Source organism: Calidris pugnax, unplaced genomic scaffold (assembly GCF_001431845.1).
Source record: "Calidris pugnax isolate Ruff unplaced genomic scaffold, ASM143184v1 scaffold272, whole genome shotgun sequence".
Taxonomy (NCBI): Eukaryota; Metazoa; Chordata; class Aves; order Charadriiformes; family Scolopacidae; genus Calidris; species Calidris pugnax.
This window is the reverse complement of record NW_015091016.1, coordinates 64,057-84,076: the sequence shown is the minus strand read 5'-3', so window position 1 is coordinate 84,076 and position 20,020 is coordinate 64,057. Positions and strand designations below refer to the sequence as shown.

At 50.2% G+C, this 20,020-nt stretch overlaps 1 protein-coding gene across 1 annotated transcript in view; it reads left to right on the top strand.

Annotated features, from left to right (window-relative positions):
- The window catches only part of SCAP (SREBF chaperone), a 58,970-nt gene that overhangs the window by 17,084 nt on the left and 21,866 nt on the right, over positions 1-20,020 (top strand). The window contains exons 9-22 of the mRNA XM_014955774.1: positions 3,912-4,024; positions 4,931-5,025; positions 9,311-9,409; positions 10,410-10,628; positions 11,621-12,036; positions 12,784-12,978; positions 13,604-13,805; positions 15,289-15,404; positions 15,516-16,086; positions 17,146-17,231; positions 17,386-17,468; positions 18,492-18,658; positions 19,000-19,080; positions 19,352-19,558. Of these exons, the coding sequence (XP_014811260.1) occupies positions 3,912-4,024; positions 4,931-5,025; positions 9,311-9,409; positions 10,410-10,628; positions 11,621-12,036; positions 12,784-12,978; positions 13,604-13,805; positions 15,289-15,404; positions 15,516-16,086; positions 17,146-17,231; positions 17,386-17,468; positions 18,492-18,658; positions 19,000-19,080; positions 19,352-19,558 (2,650 nt within the window). The remainder of the gene's footprint in view (positions 1-3,911; positions 4,025-4,930; positions 5,026-9,310; positions 9,410-10,409; positions 10,629-11,620; positions 12,037-12,783; positions 12,979-13,603; positions 13,806-15,288; positions 15,405-15,515; positions 16,087-17,145; positions 17,232-17,385; positions 17,469-18,491; positions 18,659-18,999; positions 19,081-19,351; positions 19,559-20,020) is intronic.

Sequence of the window (20,020 nt, the reverse complement as noted above, 5' to 3'; positions counted from 1 at the left end):
TGTCGGATGGAGATTGGGAAAAATTTCTTCCTGGCAAAGGTTGTCCAGTGTTGGCAGAGGCTGCCCAGGGCAGTGGTGGAGTCACCATCCCTGGAGGGATTTAAAAGCCAGGTAGATGTGGTGCTGAGGGACCTGGGTCAGTGCTGGGTTGATGGTTGAACTTGATGATCTCAAAGGTTCTTTCCAAGCTGGACAATTCTATGGTTCTATGATATTATTTTACACACTGCTGTGCAAAATTATGATGAGATGTCCTCCTGGCCAGCAAACAGAGCTGATCCCAGTCTTCTGGGAGACACCTTATTGCTTAGCAGTTGGCTTTTTCTGCCTAAAGCAGAAGGAATTGTTGGGACAACTTCTTAATTAATAGCTTGATTTCCTGGCAGCCAGGTAGGCTCTCACATACCTCCCTCCTGCCGTGACTTGCCGGAGCATCCAAAAGAGCATGTTACCTTTTCTCTGGCTGATGGAGGTTCGTTAACATTTTATTCAGAAAAGTCTTTAAAGGTGGTGGAACTGACCCGTGGTATTTGTGCCTGGGAGACTTTGCCCCCACCACTGGTGGTTGATGGCTCTTCTTTTAACTGGGGTTCCTATTACAGCTGGCGTTCGGGACTTTTGATGTGGTTATATTTATAATGTGTTATATTCGTGTCAAGCTGAAAACCCCCTGAGAAAGCTCTAACAGGCATCTCTCTTAATTAAAGTTAATTGAAGTTTAGTTCAGAGTCTTCCTTTCCATTTTCAGATCCCTTTCCTAAGTAATTGAGGAAACATCCATTGTTTTTCTTCCCATCTCCTCCTTGCAGCTGGACACTGCAGGGATGAAGTCTCACCCATGAGAGAGACTCCTCGGTGCTGGTGATAATTTACCAGCAGCCAGACCTAGATTCCTCTCTAGAAGCCTAAAAATCAATCATATCAGTGAATAATTGACTTCACAAGCTGAAATATTTGTTGTTTCTGGTTTTACTGCTGTGGTGCCTCAGAACCCTAATCATGGATCGAGACTACACTATTCTGTGAGCTGTTCAAATAAAAGAGATAGGATCCACTGGGAGTTTATACTTTTAATTGATGCAAGAAAAAAAAGGCAGTATTTGGATGCAGATACATGGGGGGAATCCAGGGGAACAGTTGTGGTTAATGCAGTGGTCATGACCTTTCTGTTCTCTCAGCCTTCCCATTGTCACACAGAAGGGCTAAACTCAGCTAGTTATTCCTCCTAAAAGATACAAAGAGTTAATTCAGTCCTTATTTCTAAAAATAGTTTTCCAGGAAAATTTCCTTGCCTTAAAATGGTTGCATGGGCAGCTTCCTTTGGGGTTAATTCTTGCAATACTTCATAAATGATGTCTAATTAGATGGAAGACCCTTGGATTCTGTGGTGAGGGGGTTTGATGACACTGAGGTTTTTATAACTTCTGGTGAGTAGCTTTTTCCTGATTCCTCAGGGTCTGGCAGAGCACTTTTCCTTTTGGGCCTGACTGGGAGCAGAGTGGTTTTGGTGTGTCATACACCAGTGGCAACATGGTAGGAGTTGGCCAGCTTAAGGTTAAACTTAGATCTGACTTCCAGCCTTTTTTTTTAATCCCTTTTATTTCTAGCAGAGCCTTCCAGTTGTGGATGTGCTTGTTTTTTAGGGTACCTGTATTTATAATAAGCCTTTTTCCCCTCACTGGGTTTTATAAGGTATTAAAATACAGCTTGTTGCTTAGAGATCATCACTGTTTGCCTGCTACAGACATGATATATGAACTGGACCTTAGTCACTATCGATCATCTCTTAGAACGAAGTAAAATAATTATAGGCGAAGTCTTATCTTATGGAAAATAAAATGGAGATAGATGACACGATCTAGGTTGTCTCTTCACAAGTATATTTGGAGCCAGAGAAGATCTGGGCTTTTTATGGGTTAACAGTAGTGTTTCTGCTGACTGTGGAGTGCTGGATCATGTTATGATGCAGCACCTTCTGGCATCGAAGCGATGAGTGGAGTGTAAATGTTTCAGGAGATGGGCACGATACAGCATCTCCCTTTGCTTTTCCTCTTCCTCTTGGAAGCTCTTTCTCAGCGCTTGGCGCCGTACGGCGGAAAATACCACGAGGATCTCTTGCCACCTGCCTCACAAATGAACTTAGGTTTGATTATCTTCTGCAGTAGAAGCTGTGGTTTAGGTAGGACAGAGTTGATGAATTATCGAGCTTTCTTTTCCATATTTGTACTCCCTTCTCAAGGTTCACTTCATTTATCTGGAACTGGTGCTAGACCCTCCACATATCTTAGTGGACCTAAGGATAGGACTCTACAAGGACTCTGCAAGAGCCTACCCTTGCAGATAACACGCTCTGCAGGAGGGTGCTCTGCTGTGCCAGGCGTGTGTGTTGCACTCTATTTATTGAGAGATTTCCATCCCTGAGGATTACAAAGAGCTTTTCTCACATCTGTCTCCTGTCCTAAAGTACTGCTGGGAGGAGAGACATGGGTTATGAACTGAAAACGCTTTAGATAAAGGCAGGACTGAGTTGTACCTCCTGCTGACGTCAAAGAATCCAAAATCTAGAAAGTTGCCCACGAGGGGCTTATATATATTTGTATTTTTTCACTCACTGTGGAAATTCACTGCCTGCGCAGCTTTTGGATGAGAAGGGATCAATATGTTGCACAATTAATTCCTAGAGCTAAAATTTGGTTAGGATACCCTAAAAAGGGTGCGTGGAGTTTGGTGTTTGATTTGTTGGGATTTTTTTGGTAATCTTGCTTTCTGTGGACCTCCTGCCGTTTTTTTAGGGACGTAACTGGAATGAAATAGCTGAGTTAGCAGTGCTTCCAGACAGATGTTTTTCCCCAGCTGAGGAAAGGCAGAGCCTGCTGACAGCTCGATATTCAGACGTTGTTGAAACCCGTGTCAGATGGCCGTAGGCGATCGAAAACAGCTTTTGGGAAGATAGTGCTTGGGGGTGATGGCAGAAAACAGGAGGTTTTCTTCCAAAACCCTGTTGTTTAACTGTCTCGGCTGTTAGCAATTAGCTGAGGGGTGTGTGCACACACACACACACACACACGTTCTTTTGGAGCTGCACATACCAGCACAGCACAAATCCATCACCCTCCCCAGTGAAACCTTTAGTATTTTTGCTTAAGTTTAGCTGGAGGGAAATGAAGAGATTTATTCTCTACCGTGTGCTGGCACGGATTGGGTTTTTCTCTCTGATCTGGACCACAAGGAGCTCAAAAGAGAGAAAAAAATGTGGAGGTGAGGAGAAGAGTTGAATAAAGTCACAGGGGTGACCTTGGGTAGTCTTACTCTGCTGTGTGTGTTGGAACCTAGATGGTCTTTAAGGTCCCTTCCAACCCAAACCATTCTATGATTCTGAAGAGCAAACCCATTAAAATATGTTTTCTTGACTCCCATGCTCTTCACTTGAGGTCTTTGTTTTTTTAAGTTTTGTTTAATGTAATGCTGAGCTGTGATTTATCAGGATTTTTGCTGTTGATGGTGGGACGCGCTCCCTACTCTCATGTTGTAATGACTAATTATTGCTGACTCTATTACACCGTTGTTCAAAGTCCACCTTTTTGATTTGCGCCTCTTTGTACTAGACGCTGGAGAGACACTTTGATGAGCCCTATTCCAACCCTGGGAAATGTTAAGACTAATTTACTGATGGTCTACAATGGCCATTTTCCAGAAGAACAGGCAAAAATGTTAACATCTGTCCAAAGCAGATGAAATACAGAACCCGTAGCTCATCGTAGAGTAATACTGTACGAGAAGGGATTTGGCTGAGAGCACTGGATGGTGTTTCCTGGCCTTGACTCTAGGATGCGTGTTTGCTGCTTAATTTGAATCTTTCCCTTCTTTTTCACCAAGGATCTCATTGGCACTTGTGGTTCTGTTCCCTCTAGAGAGATATTTCCATACTTGGTTGTAGTCATTGGCTTAGAGAACGTGTTAGTTCTCACCAAGTCCGTTGTCTCTACGCCCGTTGACCTGGAAGTGAAGCTACGCATTGCCCAAGGTACGCACTGCTCTGGAAAAACATGGAGAGAGGGAAAATTCGGGTAACCCAAGGACCTGGGAGGTGGAGAATGATCTTAATTCTGGTCTGTGAAGGAAACAAGGACTCTGTGTGTTGAACGAGAATTGGGAATTATATTCTGTTAGTCATTTTGTACCATTTTTGTTCATTCCAAGAACGAATATAAGCCTGTATTTCGTGGGCACTGCTTTTTAAGATTGGTGTATGAAGCGTTGGCTAAACAAGTTATTAAAAGTGTTAATGAGAGAGAGCTGTGTCTCCTGGTATAGATATTTAGCACCTTGTCCTCTCATATCACGAATATCCTAAGTGCAGTCCACAGGTCATAGGAAGTTCTGCTGAGTCTGTAATAAAATTATCTTCTCTATTATAGATATCTGTAAAAGGATTTGAGTGTGCTCAAACCACAGATAAAGGGAGTTTGCAAACTTAAAAGATGTTTCTAAATATCAGGGAAGAGAGATTCTAGAGTGATGCCTAAGAAAATCTGCCTAGTTTTAAAAATGCAAGTGGTTTGTATCCTAGATTGAAAACAGGGCTCAAAAACTCAATGGTTCTTGAGACTCCTGAATCCCCGTATTGCCCTGTGCAGCACCCTCTGACTGCTTACATCAGGGCAGGTTTGGGAGCTGAGAGGGTCCTCCTGAGTTCCCTTTGTAGTTAACGATAATCCCGTTAACAAAGACATTGGGAATCTACAGTCCAGTTCTTTGACTTAGATATTCAAAATAGCTCAGATGAATTTTAGTCTGAAAGTGCCTTTTTTTCACCTGTTGTCTATAGATGCCTAATTTTAAAGACAGGAAATCCAGTTCCCTTTTGCTATGCTCGTGTCTGTCCTTTTAACAGGCTCCTTTTACCTGTCTCTGTGTGTTCTTTCTCCAGGTTTGAGCAACGAGAGCTGGTCCATTATGAAGAACATGGCGACAGAGCTTGGGATCATCTTGATCGGGTATTTCACCCTCGTCCCGGCCATCCAGGTGAGCGTGGCTGACTGGGTTGAGGTTGCAGGAATGGAGTGTGTGATATTCTGCTCCTCTCTCTGCCTAATTGGATTAAGAGTCTGGTAGTGGGTCGAGGGAGGTGATCCTGCCCCTCTGCTCTGCTCTGGGGAGACCCCCCTGCAGTGCTATGGAGTCCTCAGTTGACCCAGACACATGGTCCTTGTTCCAGTTGCTGGTGTTTAGAGTCTGCTCCTTCCAGTTGCTGGCTCCACAGGCTCTACAGGAGAGATGGGTTTGGACACCCTCTGTCATTGTCTCATGGTAATGACTCACCCCTGGACCATGGGACTGATCGTGGGAGGAGCTGGAGCAGGAGCTCATTTCCCTCCTTCCCATCCATCTGTGCTCCTTGTGTTTGTAGAAATGAGCTTCTTATCATGAAACAACCTCAAATTGCACCAGGGGAGGTTTAGGATGGAGATTAGGAAAAATTTTTACCCTAAAAGGGTTGTAAAGTATTGATTGGGAAGAGGCTGCCCAGGGCAGTGGTGGAGTCACCATCCCTGGAGGTATCTAAAAGCTGGGCAGACGTGGTGCTGAGGGACATGGGTCAGTGGTGGGTTTGTCAGTGCTGGGTTGATGGTTGGACTCGATGATCTGAGAGGTCCCTTCCAACCCAGACGATTCTATAATTCTATAACTCAGCACTGCCCAGTGTCTTTGGTGGGGATACCTTTATTCCAACCTAAAAATGCCTTTTTTGAGCTGGCTAATCCACTTTATAAGTGGATTATAAAAAGAAATCCCCAGTGCAGGATGGCTGCTCTGAGAATCAGGGTGGACAGTCCGTTTGGGGCTCTTTCCCCAGATTGATGGATCTGGTGGTTTTTACAGCCATGGACGTCGCTGCCTCCGTTTGATGGACGGGCACATGGAGAGCTGAAGGTAGAAGGATCTGTCAGGGGTCACGCTGTTGGGTCTGTGCAGCACTGAAACCAGCATCTTCTGCCTCACAGTGTGGTGCTTTCTCTGCTGCGTGGTCTCCTTTTCAGGACTGGGCTTTGCTGAGTTATGTTGGGAAGGTGACACCACTGGATTTCTGACCAAGCAGGGCTCGTTCCTGGCGAGCTACCTGAGCAGAAGTGCTGCCCAGACAAATCCTCATCTCCAGTTCTGCCACTGGATTTTGTGGAGGTGTCAGCCTGTTGTCTGTGGAAATTGGTAGCAGGCTCAGGCAGCAAACGAAGGCAGGAGCACCCCAACATCTCCATCAGTGGAGGCTTCTCTGGGCCCTTGCTAGGTTCTCTGGCCAGGCGTGACCTCTGGGTTGTGTGTATCCTCGCTTTACCATCAGTAAATTGTTTTACCATCATCCTTGCTTTACTCACCAGTACAGGCCACAGATTAAAGCGTATTAGAATCTAAGAAGATTAAATGTTCAGGTTGGACTGGACTGAACTTCCCAGTTCCTGAGCTTCTCTCTCTGTATCCAGGAGGACAGCAGGGGAGGAGCTACAGTAGAATTCCCCAGGCTACAGCCAGCCACCTCTTGCGGCCTAATTTTTCTTTATTTGAAGCTGATTGCAGAGATTGCTGAGCTCAGAGGCCGGCGTGATCCATCCTTTGGGCCTAAATTGGGCTCATTAATAGGGTCTAGCAGCACCTTTTGGCCTCTTGTTTCATCGCTGCGCTGCTTGACCTCGGGAAGAGAAGCTTGATGGTATCTGTCCTACCTTAGTGCCAGCAGCCCCGTGGTGTGGGTACTGCTGGGACAGTTCACTTTGGTGTCACACTGGGCTGTAGAGGAGCTCTCTGGGCGTGCTGGTTACAGGAGATAAAGGAGTGTGATAAAAGGGACAGGACAGGGACACAGAATGGTGTCAGCAGAGCTGTGGGGAAAAGTGACACCGTGCCCCCACCCTCCTCTTTTCTCTGTAAACTCCTCCTGTTTCTTAACAGCGTTTTGACACGTGTGGTGACATCCTCTCTCTGTGACCCTGCCTTTCCTTGGATGCTCGCTCTCTCCAGAGGAAGGATCTGCTGGGGGGATGCTGTCTGTTCAAAGCCTGGAGGCTGCTGGATGTCCTTTATCTCTGTCCCTGAGAGGGAAGGACGTTGTGCAGATAGTGTGCTGTGCTTGCCTTGCAGAGTCCAAGGAGATCTGGCAGAAAAAGAGCCAGGCTGCGTAAATCTGGCAGGGACCTTTGCTCCGGGCTGTCAGAGGGAGCAGAAGAGAGAGGGATTTCCTTGCTGAAGGCTCTCCCCTGCCCCGAGGGCTGTCGTGGGTCTTGTCTTTCTTCTCAACTCCTTGGTGGTGCAACTCATTGAGCAGAAGGGAATTTTCTCTGTTTTCCATGGTTCTTCTTGTCCTAAAATAGAGTTTGGCTTCAGATGAGAATTACACATGCACTTTAAATCCCTCCTAATTGTGAGCAGCAATGAAAACCTCTTGCCTCGTGTTGCAGGTGGGCAGAGACCCCTGTTCTCCTGGCACGGAGTCGCTGGGGATGGTCCTGAGATGCTGCAGGGGTGTGCGCTGAGCGCTCCTCCTCTGTTTCTCATCTCTTATCCACTGATAGCCCAATCCTGCACCCAGAGAAATCACTTTTGGGTGTGCGGTATCCAAGTATAAGAAGATTTTGGATTTCCAGGCCTAGCAGCTTCTCTAATCCCAAGTGGAGTAAGTGGAGGTATTAACGGAGTGAATATCTCTCGAGGCAGAGCTGCTGTTCGTGGAGCCTGTGTTTGCCAAGGTCTGGGTGAAATCCAGATGAATGTTGCTTTCCTTCTGGTTTTCTCCTCGAGAGAGGAACCTGGGTTATGTTTTCATCCCTCTGCTTCCAAAAATTTCCTCTCAGATGTTGGGAAAGGGGCTAAAGAGTTAAAAAAAAATGATGGGAACCTGCTTCCATGTGCTGCTGTGGCTGGGAGGTCTGGGCAGGGGCTGCTGACCTGCTGGGTTATCTCGTCTCGTATCACACTGATTTTTAAATCACTAGCAGTTCATTGTTTTGTGTTTTGAGAACAGTTTGGACAGTTTGGGGAGGCGTCAAGGTTTGTTTAGAGGTTATGGATGGCCTTCCATGCCATAGAATCATAGGACCATAGGATGGTTAGAGTTGGAAGGGACCTTAAAGATAATCTCTTTTCATCTCACTGCGCTGATACTCGTCTCCAGCGTTACGCAAGAAGCTGGGGCAGACATAGAAAGGAGGGGCCCTAAAGAAATTCATCTTTATGGCCTCTCTCCTTCCCTTTAGGTGGGTTTATCCTGGCCTGGTCTGCAGACAGCGAGCGTGCCACCCCGCCAGCAGGCAGGCAGGGAATGGCAGTGGGTGTTTGCCAGCTGCAAGTGAGGGCCAGAGCCTTTAATCCATTTTTTAGCCTAAGGTTTTTACTCCTGTTCAGCTTTCTTGCTCTCTCCATGTTTGCAAGATCCTTTTTTGGGTCCTGACAGGTCCCGACAGAAATTTATACCCGTAAGGGAAGCGAGACACCTCTTAAAAATATTTTAATTCTATGTTGCTTTGAAGTTTTGAATGTCATGGGGGAGAGGGGACGGCACTTTGCTCCATCAGGGATTAGAGTAAGAGCGTGCATTTGTTTTATAGGGATGATTTCTGCTGCTGGGCACAAGCTTTTAATCCTTATTTCTGCAATGGCACCTGCTGGGGAAAGTGGAGCATTACAGGAAATTTAGGAAACACTGGCTTTTGCAAACATTATTTCCTCTATATTGTTGTTTAGAGACCTCTGAGGGTGGGAATGGCTCTTTTCTTCCAGAGGCATAGGGATGGAATTTGCCATACATCAGCCAAAAGTGTGATTTAAGCAGAAATTATTTACTGGACTCCTGGAGAATGGCTAGAAACGAGTACCCAGACGCGTGGTGGAGAGCGATCGATCCTCTTCCTGAGCAAACTGTGTTCCTGGAGGAATTTTCAGTCAGGACTGAGGTTTTTGGGGAACGTGCAGGAAAGGGTCGCCGTTGGAGGCTGCTTGGCTTTGTGATCTGAGAGCTCAGCCCTGCCGTGGCTCTGGGAACTGGGAAAACATCCTCTGCTGGTTTTTCCTGTGCTGCTTTGATGTTTTATGCCTAAAAAGAACAAAGAATGCAAACCTGGATAAATATGCTCTTCAATTCTCACATGGGTTTTTTTAGCACCAAACTCAACTAGTACAAATTATCAATAACAGGATTTCTCAGTAAAATAGGCTCGGGCCTGTGCTCTGGGCAAGAGTTTGCCGAATTTCCCTTTTTCTGAAGTTGAAATATCTGCTGTTGTCTCCGCTGTAGCTAATCAATGCTTCTTGTCTGCAGGAGTTCTGCCTCTTCGCTGTGGTGGGCCTGGTGTCTGACTTCTTCCTGCAGATGTTTTTCTTCACGACCGTGCTCTCCATTGACATCCGCCGTATGGAGGTAAGGAAGGGCCAAGAACACGGGGGGTTGCCTTGGCTTTTTCCTCCTCTGCTGTTGCAGAAGGATTAAAGGAAGCACAGCCTGTCGCTCTCACTCTCTGAACAGAAAAACAGAACTGTAAAAGTTCTGGGGCTGTATTTTCTTGGTTACACAATCACAGAACCCCAGAATGATATGGGGTTTGAAGGGACCTCTGGAGATCATCTCCTCCAACCCCCACCCAGAGCAGGTCCCACAGGAACGTCTCCAGGTGGGTTTGAATGTCTCCAGAGAAGGAGACTCCACCACCTCTCTGGGCAGCCTCTGCCAGGGCTCTGCCACCCTCACACCAAACAAGTTTCTTCTCAGGTTGAGATGGAACTTCTCATGTTCCAGTTTGTGCCCGTTCCCTCTTGTCCTGTCCCTGGGCACCACTGGAAAAAGCCTGGCCCCATCCTCCTGACACCCACCCTTGAAGGATTTGGAGACTTTGATCAGATCCCCCCTCAGTCTGCTCTTCTCCAGACTAAAAAGCCCCAAGTCCCTCAGCCTTTCCTCATCAGGGAGATGCTCCAGGCCCCTCATAGTCTTTGTAGCCCTTTGCTGGACCCTCTCCAGCAGTTCCCTGTCCTTCTGGAACTGGGGAGCCCAGAACTGGTCCCAGAGCTCCAGCTGGGGCCTCACCAAACTGGTCCCAGTGCTCCAGCTGGGGCCTCATCAGGGCAGGTTACACGTACACAGGGATTGGGGACAGGATGCTTGAGGGAACAGGACAACCTCAGGTATATAAATATGCAGATTTGAGATAAATGGGCTGGAAGGACACATGGTCACAAAGCGGTGACGATGGCTGGGCCAAGAAGGGAGTGTGTGCTGGAGAGAAGCTGGGACAGATCCACTCGAGGGTGAAGGTGGGATACGCCCGGCCGTGGGCACGTATCGAAGCCAGCTCTCTCTGCTCACATTTCTCTGGAGGTTCCCCATCACCACGTCTCTCACGGGTCTGTTTTCCTCCTGGCAGCTCGCCGATCTCAACAGACGGTTGCCAGCAGAAGCCTGTTTGCCCCCGGCCAAGCCTGTCAGCCGCTCGCAGCGCTACGAACGCCAGCCGGCCATGCGGCCCGCCACCCCCCACACCATCACCCTCCAGCCCTCCTCCTTCAGGAACCTGCGCCTGCCAAAGAGGCTGCGGGTGATTTATTTCTTTGCCAGGACCCGCTTGGCCCAGAGACTCATCATGGTGCGTCCTCTGGGGTTTATTGTCTGGTGTCCCTTTGTGCTGGGCACAAACCCAGCCCAAAGAGGCTTCCACAAAGGGAACAAAAAACCACCAACAACATTTTTTCACATGGTGCGTCCTCTGGGGTTTATTATCTGCTGTCCTTTCATGCTGGGCACAAACCCAGCCCAAAGAGGCTTCCACAAAGGGAAAAAAAAACCAAACCCAACAACATTTTTTCATATCCTTATTCCCCTCCAAGACTTATGCTGCCCCGTGGTAAATACAGTTCAAGAAATAATTTCCTGAGAACATCCCTCTGCTGTGTGCATGATCTTTAGCTGGTAGATATTTGCTTTGAGACAAAAGTCTGCTTTTATATAAGCAGGTTTTCAAGGTCTGAGCAGAGAGAGAACGTTTTTACAGAGCAGAAATCACGTTTTGTTCCTGCAGATGACGTGGACTAAAGACATGGAGATGTTTTGCTCCATGAAAGGCAAAGGCTTTTCCTTTTGCGGGTGTAACTGCGGCAGTGACACCAGTTCCAGCCCCTGCGTGTCCCCCCCAGCTCTGTTCTGGATGTCTGGGGTGGAAACAGAGGAACCTGTGTGTTCCTCAGCTCTACAAACCCCAGCCCAGTCTGTTACCATCAACTCACATTGATGGCAGTTTAAATTTAATACACGGCTGCAGGAGGTCTTGCAGAATCTGCAAACCAGAACCCCAAATTAAGCCTTTCCAGCCCAGTTTGAGGGTGGCAGACCTGCTGGTCCCAGCATTTCTGGGGGAGAAGTGGGGTTCCCACCATGGGGTAGAGTGGGATGGCTCGCAGGAGAATAGTGTTGAGTTTTTGTGTGTGCTCTGCAACCTCTCCTGGTCCTCTTAGAGGGAGGAGTAAGACATAACTGAGTGTGGAGGGTGTTGTTGGTCACCTCAGAGGATGATGAGGTGTTGGAGGTGGAGTGTGAAGCCCATGTTCTAAACGAGCTTGTCTCCTTGCCCATCGGGTGTAGGCCGGGACGGTGATCTGGATCGGAATCCTGGTTTACACGGATCCTGCTGGTCTCCGCACCTACCTCACGTCCCAGGTCACCGAACAAAGCCCTTTGGGTGAAGCAGGTCTGCCTCCCATGCCTGTTCCTGGAGGGGTCCTGCCTGCTGGGGACCCCAAGATTGATCTCTCAGTCTTCCCGTCGGACCCCATCCAGCTGTCGGAGAACCAGACGCAGCAGCGGGAGCAGAAGTCGGGGCTGGAGACAAACCAGCAGAGCTGGGCCCAGGGACCAGAGGGCAAAGGGAACGGACAGACGGAGCTCGGGACGGAAGCGGAGGTTACCTGGGGAGCAGAGGATGAGGAGATCTGGAGGAAACTTTCCTTCAGACACTGGCCCTCCCTCTTCAGCTACTACAATATCACTCTGGCCAAAAGGCAAGTGGGCTGGTGTCGAGCGCCGCAGGCGCTTTGAATTCCTTATGGAATTGATTCCAAGTGTTTTTCTTTCTTTTGTCCCTCATCCTTCCCAGTTAGATATTTTGGGTTCCATGTTGCTTACTCCAAACGGGAGGAGACGTTTGAATTCCTTATGGAATTGATTCCAAGTGGTTTTCTTTCTTTTGTCCCCTCATCCTTCCCACTTAGATATTTTGTGTTCCATGTTGCTTACTCCAAACAGGAGGAGACAAATTCTCCAGGACTGTTTGTCTGAAAATAAGGGTTGTGTTTCTCTCCTGTGCCTTTGGGTGTATTACTTGCTTCATGTCTTTCTTCACCCTGGAGGTGACATTTAGAATTTTGTAAAGCAATATATGAGCATCTGTAAGTGATGGGGATGGCACAGCTGAGCTGAAGAAACTTCTTGGTGAGATCTTCTGGCCTGTGGTGCACAGGAAGCTGGGCCAGATCATTATATCTTTACTTAAATCTGTGTGATGCATTTGATCTCACGGGTAGTTCATTCCACTGTTGGCTCCTCGCCTCTTCCACAGAGTTAAAGGTTAAGACCTGGGAAATATCTTCCGGGTAAAATATTTCCAAGGAGGTCTTCAGTTCAGAATACCTGGAAGTACCTCCTGAGACCTACCTTGTAGTGAGAAGATGGGATGGGTAACCCAGGAAGGTATTTCTGTCTTTGTGTGTGTTTGTTCCTAAGCTGTTCTCACTTTTCCATTCCTTCAGATACATCAGCATCCTTCCAGCAATCCCTGTCACGCTCTACCTGAACCCACAAGAGGCCTTAGAAGTGCGGCATCCCCAGGAGGCCAACCGCTACCACCCCTTCTTATCTTCCACGGGGGGGAAGCTGGATGCTGGAGCTCAGCCTGACCAAGCCTCATCCAAGCTGCAGGGACACCAGGATGTCACCCTGTACAAGTAAAAGAGTCCTTGATGTGCAACCTTCTGACTGTGCCTCAACTCCCTCGGGGACTTGGGATGCTCTTTGGTTCTTCTGGAGGGGAAATAAAAGGAAAAAAAAAACCCCAAACTGTTACTCCTTCCACGTGGTGCATCATGGGGTTTAGTGCTGGGTAACAGGGACAGGAGTTCATTTTTGGGAATAAACATGTTTTTTTAAATAATGCTTTATTGGGCATTAGATCAAACTAACCTAAGTTAGTTCCTAAACTAAGGAGAGGGACCTTCCTTTCCTCCCAACTCCCAGCTCGCCCTCTGAGCCTGCCATTCTCCTTTGGCTGTGTTCAATGCACTTTAGAGCATCCCAATCCCCACCTTTTTCTTGCTGTCTTAATTGCTGTGTACTTTTCTTATTGAGAAGTCTGAAAATCTTATTGAAATTTACATTTCCCGTTTAAAAAAAAGTCTTTAATTTTCCAGAAGTCACTAGAGCTTATTAGTAATTTTGCTCAGCTGAAAAATGAAGACCAGCAAAACATGCAAAACTTTCCCAGTATTTTTCAAATTTTCTGTTTGTGGACTAGTAATTGGATTTTTTAATCTCACCTTCTTTTTGTCTTTTTATCTTTGTGTCTCCCCCCAGGGTGGCAGCTCTGGGTCTGGCCTCGGGCATTATCCTGGTCCTGCTGCTCTTCTGCCTCTACAGGGTGTTCTGCCCCAAAAACTACGGGCAGAACGGGCTCTCTCACGGCAGGAGGAAGAGGGGGGACCTGCCCTGCGACGATTACGGCTACTCCCCTCCCGAGACAGAGATCGTCCCCCTGGTGCTCAGGGGTCACCTCATGGTGGGTCGGGAGGGAGCTGTCCTTAAAAGAATGACATTTTACTGACACATCTTTCATTTTCTTTATTTTATTTAAATAGCAGCCCTCACGAAGGACACATCAGCTCTGCAGCCTTAGTGTGATGCAGCCGTGGAGGCTAACGGCTGGGGAGAATCCTATAAAAATATGTATTTAAGGATATTGTAGCATGAAGTCTCCTGCAGGACTTTTCCATTTCTCCCTGGGACTTGCTCTGAGCTTTTTGCAGTCGCTGTTTTTACCTTCTCTCTGTAGCCAACTGTTGGCTTTTATTGACTGGGCCGAGCCAGCCTTCTCTGCTCTAGATTCCTGATATTTAATGCCTACAGGATCCTTTTTTCCCTGATTCCCAAAAGTTAGTGCATAGGTTTGAGCTGTTAGCTGTTGTTTCCAGTGCTAAAAGCATCCACGGCCTTGCACGGAATTGTGCTGCTGCTCAGTTTCCTCATTTTTCTTGAGGGAAAAGATGTTTCTTCCCATTCTCGGGCACTCGGGCATTCTTGGGGTGGGGTTTGGGAGCTGTGCCGTGTCTCCCAGAGAAGCTGCACCTCTGGTGTGCCTGATCCTGCATCTCTTTGAGTGATACTTTGTCAGGAAAAGGGGAGATAGACGGAATCTGTTTGATTTGCAGCATCTAATGCTCATCGAGGACTCTGGGCAGAGATGTTCCCCCGTTCTCAGAGTATCCATAGGTTGCTAAACCAGCCATGTAGTTTGCCAAGAAAGCCAACAGCATCCTGGCCTGTATCAGGAACAGCATGGCTAGTAGGGCCCGAGAGGTGATTGTCCCCCTGTACTGGGCACTGGTGAGACCTCACCTTGAGTACTGTGTCCAGTTTTGGGCCCCCTACCATAAAAAAGACATTGAGGTGCTGGAGCAGGTCCAGAGAAGGGCGACAAAGCTGGTGAGGGGTCTGGAGAGTAAGTCTTATGAAGAGAGGCTGAGGGAGCTGGGGGTGTTCAGCCTGGAGAAGAGGAGGCTGAGGGGAGACCTTATTGCTCTCTACAACTCCCTGAAAGGAGGGTGTAGAGAGATGGGGGTCGGTCTCTTCTCTCAAGTCACAGGCGACAGGACAAGAGGAAATGGCCTCAAGTTGCGCCAGGGGAGGTTCAGGCTGGATATTAGGAAAAAATTTTTCACTGAAAGGGTTCTCAGCCATTGGAATGGGCTGCCCAGGGAGGTGGTGGAGGCCCCATCCCTGGAGGTGTTCAAAAGCCGGGTTGATGTAGTGCTGGGAGGTCTGGTTTAGTGATGATGCTCCTTGTTTGTTGTGTGGGTGTCTATTTTTGTCAGTTAGGTTGACGGTTGGACAAGATGATCTTTAAGGTCCCTTCCAACCTAGAAGATTCTGTGATTCTGTGATTCTGTGACATGAAATTTATGGTGTATTTAGTTCCTCAGGCACACGGGTGCAGAGGCCTTGGTGGTGCTACGTGCTCAGCTGTGCTGCTTCTTCCTCCCCAGGACATCGAGTGCCTGGCGAGTGACGGGATGCTGCTGGTCAGCTGCTGCCTGGTGGGACAGATCCGCGTGTGGGACGCTCAGACCGGCGACTGCCTCACCGTTATTCCCAAACCCAGGTAACTGGGGACTCCACCACCTGGTGCAAAACTGGTGCAAACCCCTCGGTGAGAAATCAGAACCTCCGATGGTCGAAGCGGGAGGGCTGACTCCTGATTTCCCCTTTGCAGGTTGCGAAGGGACAGCAGCGGCATTTTTGATTACCAGGAGAGCTGGGATCACAGTCCTGACGGCAAAAACGGTCTGGATGACTCCTTTGAGAACAGTCACCAGCTCAAGAGGATGCTCGGCCCTCCCCAACCTCCCCTTTTCTGCGACCAGCCCGACCTCACCTCTCTCATCGACACCAACTTCTCCGAGCAGGTGAAGGTGGCCGAGTCGGAGACGCGGCTCCGCTCCGTGGGCAATCGCCAGAAGGAGAGCGGCTACGACTTCAGCAGCCTGGTGGGGAAAGTGTATGAAGAACACAGCTCCTCCAACTGCGTGAGCTTCCCCGGGCTCTCAGCCCCACATGGACAGGCTGGGTTCTGCGTGGGGGGCGGCAGCCCCCGCTCCCTGGGCTGCGGGACCGAGGAGGGAGGCTGCGGCGGCCGCCGGAGGAGCCTGGGGGATGAGTCTTTGACGGGATTTGACAAATCGTCGCCGCTTCCTTCCTGGGGAGGAGACTTGGAGAGCTCTGTCTGGAGCCTGGACCTCCAGGGGAACCTGATTGTGGCCGGTCGGAGTAACGGGAAGCTGGAGGTGAGGAACAAGGCACTGGGGGAGCTGCTGGTGCCGTGGTGGCTCCGTGCGGAGCTGCAGCAGGTTAGGACAGGTCCCAGGGCAGAAACTCTTCTTCTGAGCTGAAAATCTCAGCATTTCAGCTTAATTCACTTTCAGAACAGGACAGGAATTGCATGAAAATGGCTATTATGACCTACAGTCGGCTTCTGAACTATTTGAAACAGCTTCTCATTTGATCAGTACTTTGCTTGTTGTCCTTTCTGGTTCTTGAGTGTTGAGATATTTCATTTCAAAGGAGGTTCTTGGTGTAAGGAAAAGAAATACTCAGTTACTGCTAAATAATAACAACTCTTTGAGTATGAAGAAGCTTAAAGATCGCCCTGTCGAGGTTCTTGGTGTAAGGAAAAGAAATACTCGGTTATTGCTAAATAATAACAACTCTTTGAGTCTGAAGAAGCTTGAAGATCGCCCTGTCATAAAATAATGTTGCTGGTCAGTCACGAAATGAAGCCCCCCCAGTGCCACCCCCTGCCCTGGGCAGGGACACCTCCCACCAGCCCAGGTTGCTCCAAGCCCCCTCCAACCTGGCCTTGAACCCCTCCAGGGATGGGGCAGCCACAGCTTCTCTGGCCAACCTGGGCCAGGCTCTCACCACCCTCCCACCAAACAAGTTCTTCCCCACAGCTCAGCTCCATCTCCCCTCTTTCAGGGTCAAACCCTTCCCCCTCCTCCTAGGGCTCCCCTCCCTCATCCAGAGTCCCCCCCCTGGGGTCCCCACACCACTCCGCTTGGTTGCATCTGTGAACTTGCAGAGGGCACACTCAACCCTGTGTCTTTGTCATTGATGAAGATTTCCTTTGAAGAAAAGAATTCTATTAATCATTTCTGCTGTGGAACGAAAGGGTGTTCACTTGAGAACTTGCTGCTTTGCTTTAAGATAGATCTAAGGACACGTGGGTGGTGTCATCACTGGTGGCAGGGTGGGGTTTGTGGCACAGCACAGGTCTGCTGAGACGTGGTCTTCGATGTACAGGGCTCTTTGGGCAGGATCATGGCATTAACCCCTTCTCCTTCCAGGTCTGGGACGCCATCGAGGGGACCCTCCGTTGCAGTAACGATGAAAGTCAATCTGGCATCACCGCCCTCGTCTTCCTCAACAACAGGTAATTGGGTTTGTGCTGGGTGATGTCCCGTGGGGGGAGGAGAGCACGTGGTGTAGGCCGGGCCCCCGGCCCTGCTTGGGGTCTGGTCTTGGGGCTCCTCACCCCGTGAGAGTGAGGAAGGGCCCCTCCTCACGTGCCTGCGTCTCCCCCTCAGGATCGTGGCTGCGCGGCTGAACGGCTCTTTGGATTTCTTTTCTCTGGAGACACACACGTCCCTGAACCACCTGCAGTTCCGAGGTGAGCGACTGCACGAGCGTTTGCACACCACGTAGCCCCACACAACCACAGAATCATAAAACTCTCCAGGTTGGAAGGGACCTTTCAGATCATTGAGTCCAACCATCAACCCAACACTGACAAACCCACCACTGACCCATGTCCCTCAGCACCACATCTGCCCGGCTTTTAAACACCTCCAGGGATGGTGACTCCACCACTGCCCTGGGCAGCCTCTGCCAATGCTGGACAACCCTTTCCAGGAAAAAAATTTTCCCAATCTCCATCCTAAACCTCCCCTGGAGCAACTCGAGGCCGTTTCCTCTTGTCCCATGGCCTGTTCCTTGGGAGAAGAGACCGACCCCCCCTGGCTACCCCCTCCTTTCAGGGAGTTGGAGAGAACAAGAAGGTCTCCCCTCAACCTCCTTTTCTCCATGCTGAACACCCTCAGCCACTCCTTAGAATGGGCCTCACCTCGCAGGACCTCACCTCCCCGCCCAGGGGACCATCACTGCTCCATTCCTGCTGGCCACACTGTTCCTGATACAATTGTGAGGGGCCCAAAACTGGACCCAGCCCTCGCAGGGCCTCACCAGCAGGAGGGCCTCACCTCGCAGGACCTCACCTCCCCGCCCAGGGGACCATCACTGCTCCATTCCTGCTGGCCACACTGTTCCTGATACAATTCAGGGTGTTGGTGGCCTTCTTGGCCACCTGGGCACACGGCTGGCTCCTATTCAGCCGGCTGCCAACAACAGTGTAGCCTGAGGCTTTGGCACAACCGTGACACACACAAACTGGTCCGTGGTGGTAACTGGTCTGCCATGTGATGGTCCCTTTGGTTCTAGAGTGGCCTGGAAGGGAGAGAAGCTCTGGCCTTCCTCCAGGAGAACAGTTGTGTTCCTAGAGGGATGCCCTGGGATCTGCAAGCTGTCCTCTTTGGAGGACCAGGCCCAGATTCCTTCAAGTTCAGCATCCGGACATCCCCGGTGCCACCCGGTTTCTGCTGCAGGCGAGGCCTTTACCCAAATGTCTCTCCCACAGGAGCCCCGAGCAGAAGCAGCATCCCCTCCTCGCCCGTCTTCAGCAGCAGTGACGTGGTCACGTGTCAGCTCACCCACACCGTGTCCTGCGCCCACCAGAAGCCCATCACGGCGCTGAAGGCCGCGGCGGGACGGCTGGTCACCGGCAGCCAGGACCACACGCTCAGAGTAAGGCTCCCTCCCCTTCTTCCTGGGCTGTGGGGCTGCTTCTCCCCCCTTGCGGGACCTTGAGGGACCTTGTGGGACCTTGAGGGACATTGTGTGACGTTGTGGGACCTTGTGAGCTTGTCTCCTGCCTGGGTTGGGGGACAAAGCAGAAGTGTCTACATGCACAGAGGTAGGTGTGTGTCTGGGCTGGGGTGGTTGGTGGTTCTCTGCCCCGAGAGGGGAGGATGGTGGTGAGGAAGATGAAGTGAGGTCTCCTGCTTCGTTAGATAAGGCTCCGGGGGTGTCCTCCTGCAGTGTGGTCACCCCCGTGGACCCTCACGTCTGCCCCTCCTGCCCCCCAGGTGTTTCGGCTGGAGGACTCGTGCTGTTTGTTCACGCTGCAGGGTCACTCGGGAGCCATCACCGCTGTCTACATCGACCAGGTAGGGCACAGCTGGGCCTGCACCTCCAAAAATGTCCTCCTGTCCGGCTGCTGGGCCACTGATCTCCAGCTGAGCTTTCCCCACCCTCGTTCCTGTGACCTCCTGCAGCCCGGGACGTCCCCGGAGCACAGGACCTGCTTCCCAAGGAACTGGGTTGTGTCTTCAGTAGCTCCTTGTGTCCGTGGCACCATGGGGACGCAGGGTGGGATGGAAAGGACACCGTCCTCCACCCGCTGAGGTCCCTGAGGTGGCTCTGTCCCTGTCCTTGCAGACCATGGTGTTGGCCAGCGGCGGGCAGGACGGTGCCATCTGCCTTTGGGACGTGCTGACGGGGAGCAAGGTGAGCCACATGTACGCCCACCGAGGGGACGTCACCTCCCTCACCTGCACCACCTCCTGCGTCATCAGCAGCGGCTTGGACGACGTCATCAGCATCTGGGACCGCAGCTCCGGGATCAAGCTCTATTCCATCCAGCAGGTTGGCAGCCAGGGGAGGGTGAGGGGTGCTCCTGAGGACCCTTCCAGACCCCGTAGCCACCTCTGCCGGGCTTGTAGTTCTGCAGGGAGCTCTGTTGAAACTCCACGGGCTTTGGAAAACTTCCCTTTTTTGTACAAAAGCTCAGAAAAATGCCAAATGTGTTGCTCGGCCGGGTGGCATCGTCCCACTGCGGGGCTCTCTTGGCCCCCTCCCAGCCCGTGTGGGGCTGGGCTGGCAGAGGGGCTGTGGACACTTGGCCACTTGCCCACCAACAGCCTCCTGCCCCGGGGCTTCTTCCCAAAATCCATCCCCAAACCATCGCTCTCCAAACGGGGTTTGGAGTTTCGAAGCCGATGTGGGTTTATTCACAGCACCGGGGGCCTGGGGGGATCTCTCCTTCTACCAGAGCTCTCCGTGCCATTTTCATACACGTTTTACATCATTATTATAATAATTGGTACC